Here is a 17,682-nt window from a genome sequence, read left to right as displayed (position 1 = left end):
AGGGAGAGAGAGGAGAGAGGAGGCGGAAACCTCCATCTGCCCTGCTCGGTGACCGACCCGTCATCCTCGGGCTCGGGGAAGAAACGGATCATCTCCTCGCCGCCACATTTTTTCTGTCCACGCCGTCAGCGAGGAAGACGGGGGAGAAAGCGGGGGGATAATGTGACAGACGAAGAAGAAAAAAGGAGGGAATTTAACATGGAAGAAATCTATAGTCTATATGTAGGCTATGCCCCGGACTGCACCACCGCCGCCGCCGCCACCTGCCCCCCTGGTACCGGTAAGTCACGGAGGGAGGATGAGCCTGGAGAGGATCGTCAGTCCCGGGGCGGGTTGGTGCTAGCAGCGTCCGGTTATCGATGCTAACTGACCCGTGAAAATGACTTTTGAGGTCTTGTGAGGTCGGGTTACCGTTCAGCCATGTTGCAGGAGAGCGAGAGAGAGGGGGGGGGGGGGGGGGGGGGCTGCGATGAGGTGGGGGGGTAACGGCTGGGCTCTTGACACCTGCCCTCGTTCCCGGTAACCGGAGGAGGAGAGAAATCTGTAAAAAATGTCACAATTGGCTGTCGAGCGGCGCCGGAGAGCCCGCTGCCATCCCGCCCCGGGAGAGGACTTTGTGACTCGGTGTGTCTGAGTGCCGTTCAGCCATGTTGCGGGGGGAGGGAGAGATAACTAGCTAACGGCGGGGCTCCGGGGGTTTTGACACCGACCGACACCGCGGGGAGGGGAGGGGGGCGGCGGAGAGGACGGGTGCCCGGTCATTTTCGCTCCGCTGTCGGATGCGGATTCGGCGTCGGCGGCAGCCCGGACCGTGTCGCCTAGAGACGGAGGCGGGAGGCTGGACGAAACGGGGTTGGCGGGGGTAGTGAGCGAACCGGGGGGGTGGGGTGGGGGGAGGAGGTTGATTTTATTTCAGTTGTTTTATTTGATAAAACATTTTTTTAAATTAAATATTTCGGGTTTTTTTTTTTTTTTTTTCGATGAAGAACAGGAAGTCAAAATAAATAATATTTGAAATGTTTTAGATTTTATTTTTCTGATGTGCAGTTTATTTTTTTAGATTTCCAAAATCCAAAATTTTTGCAGACCACTTTCATTTAAGTTGAATTATCATTTTTATCCTCATTTTTTTGTGCTATTGTGACAGAATGAGGCTAAAATGTCAAAATTTGTGGATGAGATTCATATTTTTTCTATTTTATTTTAGTTTTATGTTCCAAAAACCCAAACCTGCTTAATTATTCAGAATAAGACACATTTTTTCTTCCCACTTCATTTTTTATTCATTATTTTTATTTGTACACATTAGATTTAAATACAATAGCAGCTGACACCGCTTCTAAAAAAAAAATAAAAAAATTAAATTTTATTTAATTAAAATTTAAAAAAAAAAAATTCTGTGTTATTTTTTGTTCAAAACCACAGCAGGATTTTTTTTCTTACCTTTTAATTACACATTTGGGCACAGAGGACGGCTGATGTGTTAAATAGTTCATTTTAAGTGTAAGAAGTGATCAGGAATAAGAGCTGGTGGCAGGTGGAAGTGGTTATTGATGATTATTGATCGTAACTGATGACTGTTTGTCTGTGGGAAGGTCAGACACAGCAGGGTCTGCTTCCATGATGGTAACAGGAATGATTTATCCCCTTATTATTGGGCCTCATCCATTCAATAATTTATTCATTCACAGATTCACTTTGTTCATTTTCCTTTTCTTCTTCTCCTCTCCGTCCCCTCCTCTCTCTCTCTCTCTGTCTCATCCTCTTCTGTCCTCTCTCGCCCTTCGTCCTCGCTGCTCCAGTCTCTTTTTCTCTCTCGATCCATCTTCTTTCCTCCCTCTCCCCTCTTTCACCTCCTCTCCCTCCATCCATCTCTCTCTCTCTTTCAGGTCAATGAGAGCAGCAACAGCTCGGTCTAAACGGCGAATCCTCCCTCGTTTTCTCTCTCTCCAGTTTCTCCTTTACCTCGATCGCCCTTTTTTTCCTCTATCATGCTCTCCTCACTTCCATATGTTAAAAAACACAGCCGTCTTATTTTAGCAGCGCTGCCTTCCTCCTCCTCCTCCTCTTCCTCCTCTTCCTTCTCTCCTGCCCTGCTCTCCTCTGAGTTTTGACTCCCTCTCCTTCCACAAACACACACACCACAAAATGAAGCGTGGGTCGAGTGTGTTGCAGCCTCCCTCTGATGCAGCCAAACGACACACACTCCCTGCAAACACACACACAAAGACACACACCGGCGATGATGCTCGCTCGCTGAGTGCGCCCGACGCGCACGCTGAGCACACGGCCGAGACGCACGCCGCAGGTTCGAGTCCCTTCCCAGCAGCCACCTCTCTCTTCAGCCCTGATGTCAGCACCAAGATGGCGTCCGACCTCCTCATCAGGCTATCAGGTAGCACACACACACACGCTCACACACACACACACACAAAGCCATTTGCTCCTGTGGACACACACTTTCTACAGCTCTATGGGAACGATGTATCAGCGAATCAATCAATGAAATCTTGATAATTGATTAATACTTTAAGTCATTTATTGAGCGAAAATGTCAAACAACGCGTCATCTCACATGTGATCATCTGCTTAACTTGTGACCAAACGTTTGGTTGGTTAACTCAGTCAGTGATGATGAAGGTAGCTGTTTGTTTGCGCCTCGCGGTCAGAAGTTGGAGGGCAGCGCTCAGAGACGTTTGAGGCGATGGTGAGCGCTGAGCTTCGTGGCAGCAGCTCCGGTTTGTCTCCTCCTGAATGAAGTCAGGTCCAGAAATGGTTTTCCCAGTTTGGTGTGAGAGAAGCGGGCGCAGAGCCGCGACCTCGCCCCCTCGTCCACGTCATGTGGGCTGGATGGCAGAGATGGAGGCGTTCACGCGATTGGCTGACTGACCTGCAGAGTGAGGTTGTTTATCTGGTGGAGAGAGCGAAAGCAGACGGGTGGAGGCCGCTCCAGCTGCAGATCAGCACTGTGGTGTTTGAATATGGAGTGATGTTCAGGTGTCCGCTGTGCTGTGACGCCTGCTGTAACGTCGTTACGCTTCACGTGACTCCATCACGCTCACAGCTCGCTTTCCCCTCAGAGGCCACTCAGAAGGCCCAGACGCTTCCCGGGAGGCAGGCGGAGGCGGAGCCTCAGAGGCGCGAGGGCCTTCCGGAGGTGCGCGGCGGCCAGCAGGACGAGCCCGGCCTGGCTCTGTCGCCGGACGGTCCCGGGGCCAGTCCCGAGCCGCCGTCGCTCTCACACACACCCGACGGCAACGCCGCCACCGACACGCTGGCCTCAGACATGCTGAGGAAACTGGCAGGTAGGGCCGTGTGTGTGTGTGTGTGTGTGTGTGTGTGTGTGTGTGTGTGTGTGTGTGTGTGTGTGTGTGTGTAAAATGACCTTAAAAACAGTTTTATCTATCTGTAACAGCCGCTCTATAAACTCCTGCAGAGCTGCTTTCAGATCAGTTTCTTGCTCTGATAGCAGGTGAACAAACTCACTGACAGATTTCCCACCAATCACAGAGCGTCAGGAGGTGAACAGCCATGGCGTGAGGGTCAAAGAGGAAGAGGAGCCGATGGAAGTCGACACTCTGGTCGCCTCTGACCTCGTCACAAAAGAGATCATGCCACCTCCCTCGATGGCGAGCCACCATCTCTTCAGCGTTAAAACCGAAGACCAGAGTGTCAGCGGCAGCGCGGGCGGCGAGCTGCTGCGCCCTGGAGCCAAAATGGCGGACCAGCATCTCCATGGCCTTAAAATAGAGGACAGGTTCTATGCAGGCGGCTGCCAGCCCGGCGCCAAGATGGCTGACAGCGTCGCCTCTGGAGTCAACAAGTTGCAGTTTAAAGTGAAAATGGAGGAGCGCGGCGTCTCTGGGGCCAAGATGGCGGAGCAGCTTCTGTTTCAAGCTAAACTCGCTGAGCGGCCTTTCTCTGCGGCCAAGGTGAGCAACAAGTTCCTGTCCGGAGTCAAGATGGAGGACCAGCTTCCTCCTGGAGCCAAGATGGTGGACCGCGTTTTCTCAGGAGCAAAGACGGACGAGCAGCTCTTCCTCGGAGCCAAGATGGACGACCAGTTCACCTCTGGAGCCAAGATGGCCGACCAGTGCCTCCGAGCCGTGCTGTGGCAGGACATGTCGGTCAACCTGGCGTCCACGCTGCTGCACCAGCTCTCAGGTGACGCGCGCACACACACACACACACACACACACACACACACACACACACACACACACACACACACACACACACACACACACACACACACACACACGTCCTGTCCAGGACAAAGAAATAGAAATAGTAGATTTATACTTCAGCGAGCACAGCACAGAGAGCTGCAGGAGACAAGAGACGGACACTGACTGAGAGACTCTGAGGACAACCCAGAGACTAACAGTCCTTCAGAAAAACAGTCGACGTCTTTAACGTTTATTTATTTATTCATTAAATTTTTTTTTTCACGCCTTCAGCTGCGGCGGCGTGCGTTCGATCGTCCTCTTGTTCGCACGGCCGTCCGTCTCTCCTCAACGCGATGTCTCAGGAAAATGTCTTCAAACGTTTACTTTGACTTGAGGACAAGCCGATTAGAATCCGGTGGTCCAAAGGTCAAAGGTCAACATGTTTTTGGCCATAACTCAAGGATTTATTCTCAAACTCAGACTAAACTTCACACGACTGTCTCAGAGGACAAAATGATGAAGCGATGATGTTTTCTATCCAAAGGTCAAAGGTGAGCTTCGCTGTGACATCATCCCGTTGTCCGTCACTCACAGACAGAGCTGTGCTCTGATCCTGGATCAGTGACCCGTCGGTTCGACGTGTGTGTGAAGCGCCTCTGCAGCAGCGTCCATATTTGAAGCCTCGTAGTCGAGCAGAAGCTGATTGGTTGAGCTGATGTTGAGCTTCAGGTGGTTGTGATGGAGCTCTCTGTCAGTCCTCTGTCCTCCTCTGGACAAACAGTCTTTAAGTGAGGACAGCACGAGTCTGGACAGACGTGGAGGTGGATGCATCCTGATGGTTGGTTCCCACCTGTCGTCAGGTCGCCACGTGAACGCTCACACTAACACTTCCTCTTGTTCATGCCGGCCGTTAAAACCTCCACAAGAACTAAATCCAGTTATCTGAAGTTAATATGATGCTTTGTTGCCATCCGTCCACTGCTGCTCAGATACAGAGTTTTTTTCTGAAAACTGCCGGCTTGATTTGTCGAACTCAGAGCGACTGAGCTCCTTATCGTCTCCAGACAGCGTTCAGGATGCATTTTAGCTGCAAATGAGGACGTCCTCCTCCGTTACTTACATGAAGAGCCTTCAGGGAGGATCTTTAATGTGAGCAGGAGGAACGAGCACAGTTCATGAGAGCGCCTGGCTTCAGTCTTAAGACTTGAAAAACTGCAAACCTGCGCTTTAAGTGGCGTCCTGGCGGGCTCGGGGTCGAAGGCGTCGACCCCCGTAATCACAGCGCTCCTGGTCTGAGTCTGCTGGGGGCCACGTCGAGTATTAACGGGAAAAAAGGTGTTTTTATTTAGTGCTTCACAAGGAAAAAGAAACAAAAAGAAAAGAACGTTACATGTGTGTTTCCTACGTTCAGACCACACACGCACACACACACACACACACACACAGGTGATTGATGTTTTAAGAAAACAGTCAGAAATCTGACTTCAGGTCAGTTACCTTGATGCAGATACCGCAGCCAGCCACAGCCACAGAGACTCAGAGATCCAGGCGATCTTACTCTGTGGAGTCACCTCGATACACAGCTTACCTGCAAACACACACACACACACACACACACACACGCACGCACACACAGGAAGCTGAAGTCAATAAAGTTTTTTCAAAAGGCTCATGATGGAACAGATGCTCTGAAGCTGTTTAACAGTAACTTTATGATGTTTGTGATAAATAAACTCGCTGTGACGCCTCGTGAATCTGTCTCTGCAGAGAGGGTCAGTAAATCCAGCAGTCGGCTGGTGGAGAGGATGACTCCGCCCACCAGGAGCAGGTAACATTACACCTGGTGGCCTCCACCAGCGACACACTCTGACCTCTGACCTGCTTCGATCTGACATGTGCGTGTTCCTCTTCCTGTAGTCCTGCTCTGAAGGTGAATGTGGACCCCCTCCCCCCGCTGCTGCTGAGCTCCCAGGAACCTCCACATGGTAACACACACACGCTAACTCACACACACACGCAAACACACACGCACACACAGCAGCATTATGTCCTCAGACGCCGTCACGGTGTTTAGATGAAAACACAGAAGCGCTGCCTGAGGAATCATCTGCTCCTGCTTTGCTTGAGGAGGCGTAGATCTCCGAGTGTTCATCGCCGTCTCATGGGAGCGCTTCTGCAATCGCACGCTGACTCAGCGTTATGGTGCTCATCGCTGACGTGCCCGCCTGCCAGTCCCGGCGTAACGTGCGGCGATGGAAAACGACACCGTCGGTCCGAGCGGAGGGATCAAAGGATCCGACAGGGTTTCATTCAGGGATGTGCTCAGTGAATCTCTGATCAGTTCTCCATCATCAGGATCAACAATCGATCAATTCACTCTGTCACACACGGGGATGGAAAGCAACCAAGTACATTTACTCGAGTACTGAACCTCAGTGTCATTTCACCGGCGATAAAAGCTCCTCATGGTCTGATCGATTTGAGCAGTAAAGAAAGACAAACATCTGCATAAATCATCAATAGTTACACTCCAGTACTATAATATGTATTATCCTGCATAACGAGTACCTGCATGTTCTGATGCTGATACTTCTGTACTCACCTGTACCTGTCGGTGGAGGTCGGAGCACAACATGGAGGCTGAAAGGTGGCTCCCTCCCTCCCCGGTACCCAAGTCTCAGTCTATTTCAGCGCGGGTGAAAGTGAGACGTGCAGATAAACTGAAGCAGCGTGTAGTTCAGGGTGAGCCGAGGCCAAAACAACAGCAGAAGAATCCATCTCTGAAAAAGTGCTGACTAACCCGAGGTCAACCAAACAACAGACGTTTACCGAACGACTCCCCGAAGCCGAACCGAGGAGGCTGAGAGCTTGATTTAAACGTCTGCATGGAGTCAGAGAGAGCGAGCGAGCGAGCGCTGGGTCGAGCGTTACTCGCTCATTTTCATGTATCCAGTGATGTTTTTACCAGCTGGTTAACGCTCCTGAAGTTAGCGATCAATAACGTATATTAACAGTCAGGATGCTCTGCAGTCAGTCGCCCACCATGGGAAACACCCAGGCAGAGACAAACATGTCCAAAACAGCGTTAGCATTGAAGCATTAGCATAGAAGCATTAGCAGCAATATGACGTGGAACCTGTGGAGCTGCTCAAGCTAAAATACGTCATAAAGCAGTCACACTTATGTATTTTAAGCTAACGTGACGTCCATCTTCTAACCTGGGGACGTGGATCATTTCCCACCCTTCACATCTGTCAGGTGGCCTTCAGGTGGAGAGTAGCATGGCGTTACGTGCGGTCAGTCATTTCAGAAGTGGGTGACGCAGGTTGGCTTGTTGACCCGCTGCCTTCGCCTTGCATGGGGGTCAGACTGACCTCCCGTTCGTTTATAGTCTTTTTATAGCCGCTGCAGAGAGGAGGTGGGGGAGGCTGTGTGGCTGCAGGTCCGTCACAGCGGTTAATGACAGCAACATGTTTGATAAAAGGTTGTATATTCTACAGCTTTATGGATCGCGAGCTGTTTGTTTACAGCGTACCCACGCTCGGCCCTGTCTCCCACTCGGGGTAAATCACTCCAGGTGAAATCTGGTACAACTGCGAGTTTAGAAAACCACAGATCCACGAGTTTGGAGGTTTATCAGGCTTCACGTCCAGTTTCATCATCGTCTGACAGGATTTTACAACCGCTGCTTTCATTTTCAAGATGACTTTATCGTTTAAGCGCGTGATCCTGAGGTCTACAGCAGACTGTATTGGCTGCTGCGGCGCCTCGGCGGGTGAGGCCGCAGTGCTTCGTGGATCCTCGTCCAGCCTCTTCGCCCTCGCCGTGTCCTCTGCTCACACAGGAGTCCGTCTGAGCTCAAGATGTTATTTGGAAATCTTCATCTGACTTGAGGCTCCTTCAGACGAGCTGTAACACTTTCACACCCACCGCGCTGACATTAGTAAATAAAGACGTTTGGGGGTTTGTGCGTTTAGCTGGGCTGAAGTGTTTTTAATGCGTCTTATTGTTGTTGTGCTCTTTAATGAGTGTGTGTCAGCGCACTGTTTTTGTGTGTGTTATGGATTTATGCTGCCGCCACATTACCCTCTGGGTTTATAATAAAGATGGTGCTGAAGTGAACTGACTAAACACTAAACACTCACAGTGTACAGTCACAGAGACGTTTATGAATAATAACTTCCGCGGGGACTCATCATTAGTAGATTTTGGAGTGCGGCGGAAGATTTATTGCATGAATCGCTTTGCAGAATAATAAAGACTGTCTTTCTTTTTCCTCACAGAAACCAAAACCAGCCTCAGCAGGGATCAGCCCACAGGTTGCTCTTACTTCTACAGGTAACACAAACACATGTGTTTGTACTGCTGCACTTGTGAGGACCCTCAGTGACATGCTGGACCCCCCCGGTCTGGGAAGCAAACCTGATCCTACCCTTAACCCTAAAACCACCAAACAAACCACTGAAGAAGTGAAGGCTGGACAAGTTGTCCATGCTGTCCAAAAATGTCCTCACAAGGTCTAAAACGCACACTGGTCCCCACAAAGATGGTAGCACTTGCACACACTTTGAGTCATTCCTACCTGTAAACACAGTAAGGCCACATATTAAAGGAATAGTTCAACATTTTGGGAAATACTTTCTGTCATGTCTGCATTCTAAATATAATGCTGCAGCCTGTTAGCTTAGCTTAGCATAAAGAGGGGGGAAAAGAGCTAGCCTAGCTCTATCCAAACGGACCAAAATCCTCCAACTGGCATCTGTAAAGCTCATTAATTGTTTATTTGTACAAAACAGGAGTTAAAACTAAACACTTCAGACAGAGCCAGGCTAGGCATTTCCCCCTATTTTCATTCTTTATGCTAAGCTAAGCTAAGCTAGCCTGCTGCTGGCTTCATAGTTATCATACAGACATGAGAGTGGATCCGGTCTTCTCATCCAACTGTCAGCAAGAAGGAAAATAAAAGCATTTTCCAAACTGTCAAAGCTAAACATGTTTGGTTTTTTTAGTTGTAACAGTTCTTCTCTGACTGACGACATCTGCCCACGCCCCCCTCCAGTGTCATCTCTCTAACTTTTTAGTGGAAATGTGGTTTAATGGTTTTACACATTTCGTTAAACATTACGTGATGCGCTGCTGAACGAGGTTAAGTTCAAGACGGGGCCTTTCAGTCGTTTGTTTTAGAAATTATTTTTTGTTTGTCAGTGAAACAACATGTTTGCAGTAGTAGAAGTCATATACAAAGTAATTGTACGTGGAAGTATTTATAATCCCCACCCCCACTCCTCCAGGTGTCACGTGTGTGGGTTTGAGACAGACGGACGCGCCCTCTTCCAGGGTCACATGACCGAACACCGCCAATGGGAGCATGGCTCCTTCTCGCTGCACTGCTGCGTGTGCGACCACTCGACCAATCAGGAGGAAGAGATGAGGGCTCACGTCAACACGCACATGCAGGGGAGCGTCGGCGGAGAGATGAGGTGAGCTCGCTTCACACGTGTTCGTGTGTGACTGATGGGGATGTTTTTGAGCCGATAGTTTTTGATATTTGAGAGTTAGAATGTCCCATAACGGTGTGTTAGCTGAATTAGAAAAAATGTTGGCCTAATGTTAGCCGAATGTTAGCCTGAATGTTAACCGAATGAGAAAAAAATGTTAGCCTATTGTTAGCCTACTGTTAGCCTAATGTTAGCCCATTGTTAGCTGAATACATCAGTGTACATCAGTGAATATTTAGTTGTAAATACTGACAATTGACTTTAGTCTCATGATACCATCACAGTGTTTTTTTTTTGTGAATTTTATACTTTATTCTGGAACTATTACTACTTTACTTTCAAAATCACATGATTTCTTTCTGTCGTATCAAAACATTTTTCTCAAAAATTCATTATTCTCATAACGTTACAATTTTTCAATCTCCTCTTTTCAGAGGGGTTTCGTAAGAAACATTATACAGTTAAAAAATTAACTTCGGTGCTCGCTGGTCGGCTAACGACACAGTTTCCAGTTAAACTCGAACTTTGCAGTTTCTTCTTAATTATCTTCAGAGAAACACGCTGTTATGGATCAATCTGTACTCAGAAGAAAACGAGTAGATTTATCAGCGATGGTGATCAGTCAGATTTTCTCAGGAGGTTTAAAATAAATGTTTCTATATGAATCTTAAATCTATTAAATTACACAGTAATTTATCATTGAGCTTAACCTGTTTGTGCTGTGCCCAGGTAGCCAGGACACCGCTGTGTCTGTAATCCAACCTCCCACTGCTTCCAAAACCTTGACGGCAGCCTCCCAGTAACAGCAACAGTGACTCATAAAATACACACTGTCGAGTCTGCATGGTTACGTGGTGTAGGCAGGTGAAATCAAGCCGTTTTGTACTGAGGAAATTCAATTCAAAGCTTTATTTCAGCCTCAGGAATCATTGAGGTTCGTCTCACTTTCAGTGATGTCACCACACAAAGAGGTGAAGCGCTTTGAGTCTTTCTGTCTGTACTCAAACATCATCCACGAGGAAACACGTGACACTTCTTCTCTGATAAAAACGATGTAGCTGAAGGATTGCGTCGAGTTTCCTCCTCCCAGTCTAAATTAAACATTCATTTATATCATATCAAATCAATAATTTAAGACAACACACTGAACAGGACAGCTGTTATTTCAGTGTGTCAGATTCACCTTTAACCAGCATTCAGGTGAATCTGAGGACCGGAACGACATCACAGGACTGGATCGGGATCAGACTCGGTCTCGATCGGGACGCCTGGGTCGCGGTTTGGTCGTGGTGAAGTGTGCAGGATGGAGCGGTGATGGTCAGACATCACGGCGTGCAGCTGCAGCGCTGGGCTCTGGGATGTGTGTGTGTTTTCTTCTGAGTTCCTCTTTTTATCCGTGTGTGTTTTATGTGTCGATGTGTGATGGAATGTGTGTGTGCGTTTCCCACTTCACGTTCGGCGTGTGTGTGTGTGTGTGTGTGTGTGTGTGTGTGTGTGTTATTAACCCCTCCCTCCTCCTGACTCCTAGATGCCCCGTCACCCCTCCCGCTGCCTCCAGCGGCGCTCTGTCAGTTGCCCTGGCAACCCAGCCGGAGAATAGCACCTCTGAGCATCGCTGCCGCATCTGCCAGAGGTCGTTTCCAGGGCAACAGGAGCTGCTGGTTCACTTCCAGGGTCATCGCCAAGGCAACCAGTACCGGTGCGACCGGTGCGGCCACCTGACGCGGACAGCCAACAAGCTGGTGGAGCACGTGCGCGTGCACACGGGGGAGCGGCCATTCACCTGCGACCTTTGCCCCTACAGCGCCAAGCGGCGGGACAGTCTGCGCCTGCACTGCAAGGTCAAACATGCCGGCGACGTGCACACGCACCGCTCGTACGTGCACGGAGACAATCAGCGCTCACACAAGCACGTTCAGCGGCTGCACACGCCGCTGAGTGCACACACCGCTGCGCCCTCCTCCTCCTCCTCCTCCTTCTCTCTTCCTCCTCTTCATCCCTCGCTGTCTGACCGGGCGGGATGGAGGGATTTGTCTCCTCTCCTCCCCATCACGACGCTCATTTCTCTGAAACCACGCTCTCCATCATCCTCCTCCTCCTCGTCTTCCTCCCCCAAACACTCCTTTCTTGGTTACCTTGGTCTGACGACTTCCTTGTAAATGCTTTTTTTTCCTTTTTATCCTCCTCTCCACGTTTCTTCTCTCTCTCTGTTTCTCCTTCTGTCTCCTTGTCTCCTCTCCTCTTTCTCCTCTCTCCTTTCCTCATGTTTCTCCTCTTTGTTTCCCTCGTCTCCTCTCCCCTTCTCTCTTCTACTTTCCTTTCCTCTCTTTGTTTCCTCACCTTTTTTCTTCTCTCCTTTGTCTCTTTCCTCTCCTTTTTTCCTCTCATCTCCTTCCTCCTCTCCTCTTTCTCCTTTGTCTTTGTTTCTCCTTCTCTCTCCTTCCTTCTCTCCTCTTTCTCCCCTCTCCTTTCCCCATGTTTCCCATCTTTTTTCCCTTGTCTCCTCTCTCCTTCTCTCCTCTACTTTCCTCTCCGGTCTTTGTTTCCTCTCCTCTCCTTTTCTTCTCTCCCCTCCTTGTTTCCTTGCATCTCCTTCTTCCTCTCCTCTTTCCTCTTCCTCCTGTTTCCCCTCTTTGTTTCCTTGTCTCCTCTCCCCTTCTCTCTTCTACTTTGCTCTCCTCTCTTCATTTCCTCACCTTGTTTCCTCTCCTCTCCTCTCCTCCCCTCCCCTCTCCTCTCCTCCCCTCTCCTCTCCTCCCCTCTCCTCTCCTCTTCTATCCATCCTCTGGACTTTTAAAGAGATGGATGTAAAGCTCTGTAATGTATCCAAGGTACTGTCACTCCACACTATGTATGAGAATGTCAATCAGCTACTGTTATGCTCAATGCACTGAAAACACACAGATAAGGAACGTTTTGAATTTATTCGACTTTTGCATCATGCTCGTGATTTTTGCTGCATTCCTGCCTGCTTTTAGTCAGTCATATAATCACTGAACTCTTAGCTATTTAACCGTGTGACATATTTATTGCCTGTCTCTCGTGTCCTTCAGAAACGCTGCACTTCAAAAATCCTCCCGTCACATTTTACCTGCACAACACGAGACGCTTTACTGTAAAGATCACTTATTGATTCTGTTCATTTGAAAATCAGCTGTTTCTGCAGCGTGCTAGCAGCTCTGGGAGGCTGGATTTAACAGTGCTTTGAGCTAATTGCTAACATCAGCATGCTAACGTACCCGCAATGATAATGCTAACATGCTGATGTTAGCTACTATAATGTTTACCATGTTCAGCATTTTAGCTAGATGCTATCATTAGTGTTGCAGGTATTTTAACCTTATAGGATCATAAATATCTGAACCAGATTTCACGGCATTCAGCAGAATATTTCGTGAGATATTTCAGTTTGGACAGACCATCACTGCCATCCATAGAGCTGCTGCTAGCTGCTAGCATGGCTACAAAACTCCAGCTATCTCGCCTGCTCTCTCGCCCTCTGATAGCCTGTTAAACTTGATGCTTTCTGCAGTGATAATAAAGCACTTTACAACCAGGAGGTGGAGACGGCCTCAGGATGAAACGACCCGTCGTGAATTTAAGAGAGAGTCTGTGCCAAACTTGAACTTTTTTAAAATCTTGGACAATAGCTGGAGATCCATACGACCTCACATTTTTCACTATTTAGTTGCACAAGGCGACGTCTTCAAATTGTCTGTTTTGCCTCACCAGCTGCCCCAAAACCCCAAAATATTCAGTTTTTACTGTTGTGTGTTCACATTGGAGAAGCTGGAACTCTTGATTTTTTTGGCATTTTTGCGTAGAAAAATGAAAAAAAAAAGAAACTGTTGCCAATTAATTTTCTATCAACTAATTGAACCGATGAATTGTTTCAGTTCAGTTTCATGTTGAATTAATTCATATCAACACAAGAAAAGTTTCAGTTCAGCCTGATTTTACTGCTGTTTCTCTGAGTTTTGAGGATTTTCAAAAGTGCAAAGTTTCTGGAGGACAGTGATGATATTTCGAATATTTGTGTTGTATATTGATAATGTATTTGTGTTTACATAACTACATGGGGCTCCTAAGAGTCTGAAATGTCTTAATTTAAAGTTGCACTATATGTAGTTTTTCTGAGACGAAAAAAGAGTCATTTTAGACTTCGTAAGCCTTTTTTTAATGTTCTTCGCGAAAGCAGAAATTCATCGTTGACGGAAAAGTGAAAAGCCAAACTGTTTCTCTGCAGCTTCGCTCCACGGTTACTTTATCCCGCACTGATCCAGCAGGTCTGATGTCACTTCCTGTTCACGTGGGCGGACACTTCTCAACAGCAGGAATATATATTTTAATGAGTCTTATTTATTGTAGTACAGAGAGGTCACGAAGGACAAAAGCAAAGTAATTTATCCTCCAGATTTAATATCATGTTGCTTCCTCCCCTCCTGTAGAGGGCAGTGAAGCTACAAATACCACGATGTAAAAGTAGAATGACAGAAGTATTATCAGTGAAATGTATCAAAAGTAAAAATACTTGTTAAGTGGGTGTTTGCTGCCACATGGCGTTAAATGTAGATGGAGGGCAGGAAGTGAAAATCGTAATGGACGAGATGAAGGAAACTGGGCTGGTTTACACGAAATTATGAGAGAAAAATGTGAACAGAAAATCAGACCATAGGTTGGATGTGACTCTTAGGTGATGAAGAGGTGGAGATAGTTTTAACTACGCCACAGTTAAAGGGCCAGTGCGTACGATTTATTCTCTATTGGCAGAAATGCAATTTAATATTGATGAGTATGTTTTTATTACTGTATAATCCCCTGAAACTAATCATCTCTCCACAGAGTCCACCATGTTTCTACAGTACGCAAGAGTGGACAAACCAAACTCTGAGAGGTGAGGCAAGCGGTGTTCAGTTGGACGCAAACTGCAGCCTCACCACTAGATGCCACTAAATCCTACACACTGGACCTTTTGGTGGTTCAGTCCAATGGTTTCCAACCTAGGGTTCGGGCCCCTCCAAAGGGTCACCAGGTAATTTTGAGGGCTTGTGAGATGATTAATGGGAAGAAGGAAAAAGTTCTTATACACAAGTTTGTGTCCAGTTTTTGGACTTTTCTCTGATCTTTCATTTTTTGGTGAAATATTGGAAAGTTTTCATCTGTTGGGCGTCCGACAATAATTAAAACGTAAGTTTAAAGGAGAAATGTGGTGGAGTAAAAAGTGCAATATTTCCCTCTCAATTATACATGAGTAGAAGTTTAAAGTAGCAGTAAATCACGTAAAGTACCTCAAAATTGTACTTCTACCACTGGGGGGCAGCAGACATGTCCTGCACATTCAGTCAGTCACAGTTTTGGCGAAGACAATGAAGAAATCCGTTCACCAAAAACACCAAAAACTCCATTGTTACCTTCTAAAGCAGGTGGTGCTTTGCTTACATCCGTCATCCTGTGAAACACTGAAGAGATGTGAAATGTGTCACAGCGTTGAACCTGAATGCAAACGTCTCAGTCCAAGATGAAAATAAAACCAATTTTTATATCAGTATTATCAATCATCGGTTATTCGACTTTTTCCCAAATTTATCTCCAGTTTTCACTTTCATGCTGACGAACGTGTTCAAGGACTTTCAGAACACGACGGGGAAAAAAACAACCCAAACAGAACAAAGAGGCCACCGTGTTCACTCCGATTTAGAGTAAATTTAATGTATTTATTACGCGTGTTGCTTGATTTTAACTGGGATATATAGTTAGAGTTATTAGAAGCCTACAATGAATTCTCCAAACCGCCAACCTCTTTGCTAGCAAGCTAACCTTTAGTTCAAGCGAGCGCTAAAGCGAGCAGCTTGTTAGCTAGCAGCTTGGTTAGCTCGCTGACTAAGAGGGTGAATTTGAACAGCTTTGTAAAACCAGAATACAGTTTGCACATGATTAATAAAGGTTGAATAAAAACACATTTTTACTGTTTTTTTTAATTGATATTGTGGTCTGACAGTGAAGGTATATGAGGTGTAAAACTATTAATAATGTTGCACAGAGAAGTATCTGAAGAACAGGAAGTGATGTCAGTGCCGTTCAAACCTACACCTGAAACCACAGAGCAGAAATCTGCACATTATTTTAATATGAAATGTATCTCCAATCAATGGTGCTAGAGCCTGAGAGCTGATGCCTGTTTCACCCTAAAAGCTTATTTCAACCACAAAAACACGAAGCATGAAATACAAAAACCTCCGGCCCGTTCGAGGCTCACCATCATCTCAGACTGTCTCCCTTTTGCATTATTTTTTTATTTTTCTCTGCTGTATCCTGTTCAAGTTTGCTGCTGCAATGATCAATAAAGTTTAATTTCATCTGACTCAACTCGACTCATACCTCGTCTTTACTCAGACGCACTCGAGTGCCTGAGTGCAGGGGGGTAATGTTACAGTGAGGAGGTCTAACCCGTCCACCGGCACAGGTTTTACTCACTCTAGTAGCAGTACTACTCAGTGGTACTACTACTGCTGAACACTGTGGAGGTATAAAATGATGAGCTGAAATCATCCAAACACAAAATCATGCAGATTTGGATCAGAAATGAGAGAAAAAGTGAGAATTTAAGAGGCATTTTAGAGAGAAATGAGGGATGAAGGTCACACACCACACTCACCAAACGAGTGGGAGGATAAGTGTCAATCGCCATGGGTCCTGTCCCCTCCTCGGCCGTTGCCACGGATACCTGGCATGTTGTAGGTCTCCATGGCGGCGAGCAGGAGGCCCAGCCATTGGCTGGGAGCAGCCGCAGGCTCGGCGAATCATCAGGCAGCGTGACGGCTCGGGGAGGGCAAAAACACACACAGACAAAGGTCATTATTAGATTTTGGTAAATGGCATTACAGGAGGGAGGAAGGGGGAGGGAAAGATGGGAGGAGGGAGAGATGGTGTGAGGAGGGAGGAAGATGCGAAGGTGGAGGTAAAGGTAAAGAAAGTGAGAAATCAGACAAGAGGAGGAGTGAAAGGAGATGAAGAGCAGGTGAAGAAGAGGTCACAGGGATAAGAAAGAAGGATGGAAGACATAAAAGAGGATGAGGAGGAAACAATGACCTTCTTCTCTTGGTGAAAAGGTCAAAGGTTAAGGCCTGATGGATGCCGCTGGATGTGCAGTTCTGACATTTTCCATCAGAAGGCGACAGTCAGCCACCGTTTAAGTAAGTAAATGTAAAGAAAAAAAAGGTAATTAAGAGAAAACACCACAAATATTATTTACGGTCCAAAAACAAGATCTTTAGGAAAAGAATTAGAGGAGAGCGTTAGAGCTCGTGTTTACACTACAGCTAGCATATTAAGCTTAGCATAAAGACTGGAAACAGAGGGAAACTGTTAGCATCACCATAGCAGTGCCACTCCTGACTGCTGGTGAAGCTGAAGAGTGTTTCTAACTTCTATGAAGGTAAATCAGTGAGAGACGTGGCGCCCCCTGCTGGTGGAGTTCACCTGTGCAGCCCTAATAACTGTGGTTCGTACTCAGCATGCTAACTGTTAATAACAAGCTACAGAAGTCCACGAGATGAAGAGCAGAGGATGAGCTGAATCCAGATCAGCGGTCAGATCGCAGCGTTAGCCAACACCCACTCTCTCTCTGCCTCTTTGCACTCTGCACGACCGAAAATCAATAACTGCTGTGAGTGACAGGAAGAGACAGAGGAACCACAGAAGGCCAGGAAAGGGGAGAGAAAGGGAGGAGGAGGAGGAGGAGGAGGAAGAGCTGAGGAAGGATGGAGAACAGGAAGGAAGCACTGGAGAAGGGTTGAAGGATGAGACACAAACAGACAGAGGGAGAAAATAGTTATTGATGGAGCATAAAAGGTTGAAGTCATGGATGATATCTGAATGGGTCCGGAGGGGGAGGAAGCACTCAGATCCTCCTAATTAAACGCTGTAGAAATACTGTGTTACAAGTGAAAGTCCTGCATGGAAAGGATTATTGATTGGAAAGATTATTCAGTTAAAAACTGTTTAAACATTTTCGG

At 47.1% G+C, this 17,682-nt stretch overlaps 1 protein-coding gene across 1 annotated transcript; it reads left to right on the top strand.

Annotated features, from left to right (window-relative positions):
• The first annotated feature begins 29 nt into the window (after window positions 1-29).
• Window positions 30-13,492, top strand: LOC139351130 (zinc finger protein 827-like). Its single transcript, XM_070992860.1, has 9 exons — window positions 30-280; window positions 1,803-2,395; window positions 3,081-3,305; window positions 3,511-4,164; window positions 5,937-5,997; window positions 6,087-6,154; window positions 8,453-8,507; window positions 9,461-9,649; window positions 11,196-13,492. The coding sequence occupies exons 2-9, from the start codon at window positions 2,149-2,151 to the stop codon at window positions 11,824-11,826; spliced, it is 2,130 nt and encodes a 709-aa protein (XP_070848961.1). The 5' UTR covers window positions 30-280; window positions 1,803-2,148; the 3' UTR covers window positions 11,827-13,492.
• The last annotated feature ends 4,190 nt before the right edge of the window (window positions 13,493-17,682 follow it).

This window comes from Chaetodon trifascialis, chromosome 23, assembly GCF_039877785.1.
Source record: "Chaetodon trifascialis isolate fChaTrf1 chromosome 23, fChaTrf1.hap1, whole genome shotgun sequence".
NCBI lineage: Eukaryota > Metazoa > Chordata > Actinopteri > Chaetodontiformes > Chaetodontidae > Chaetodon > Chaetodon trifascialis.
Note: the sequence above shows the minus strand (reverse complement) of the source record. Positions and strands in the feature narration are given on the sequence as shown.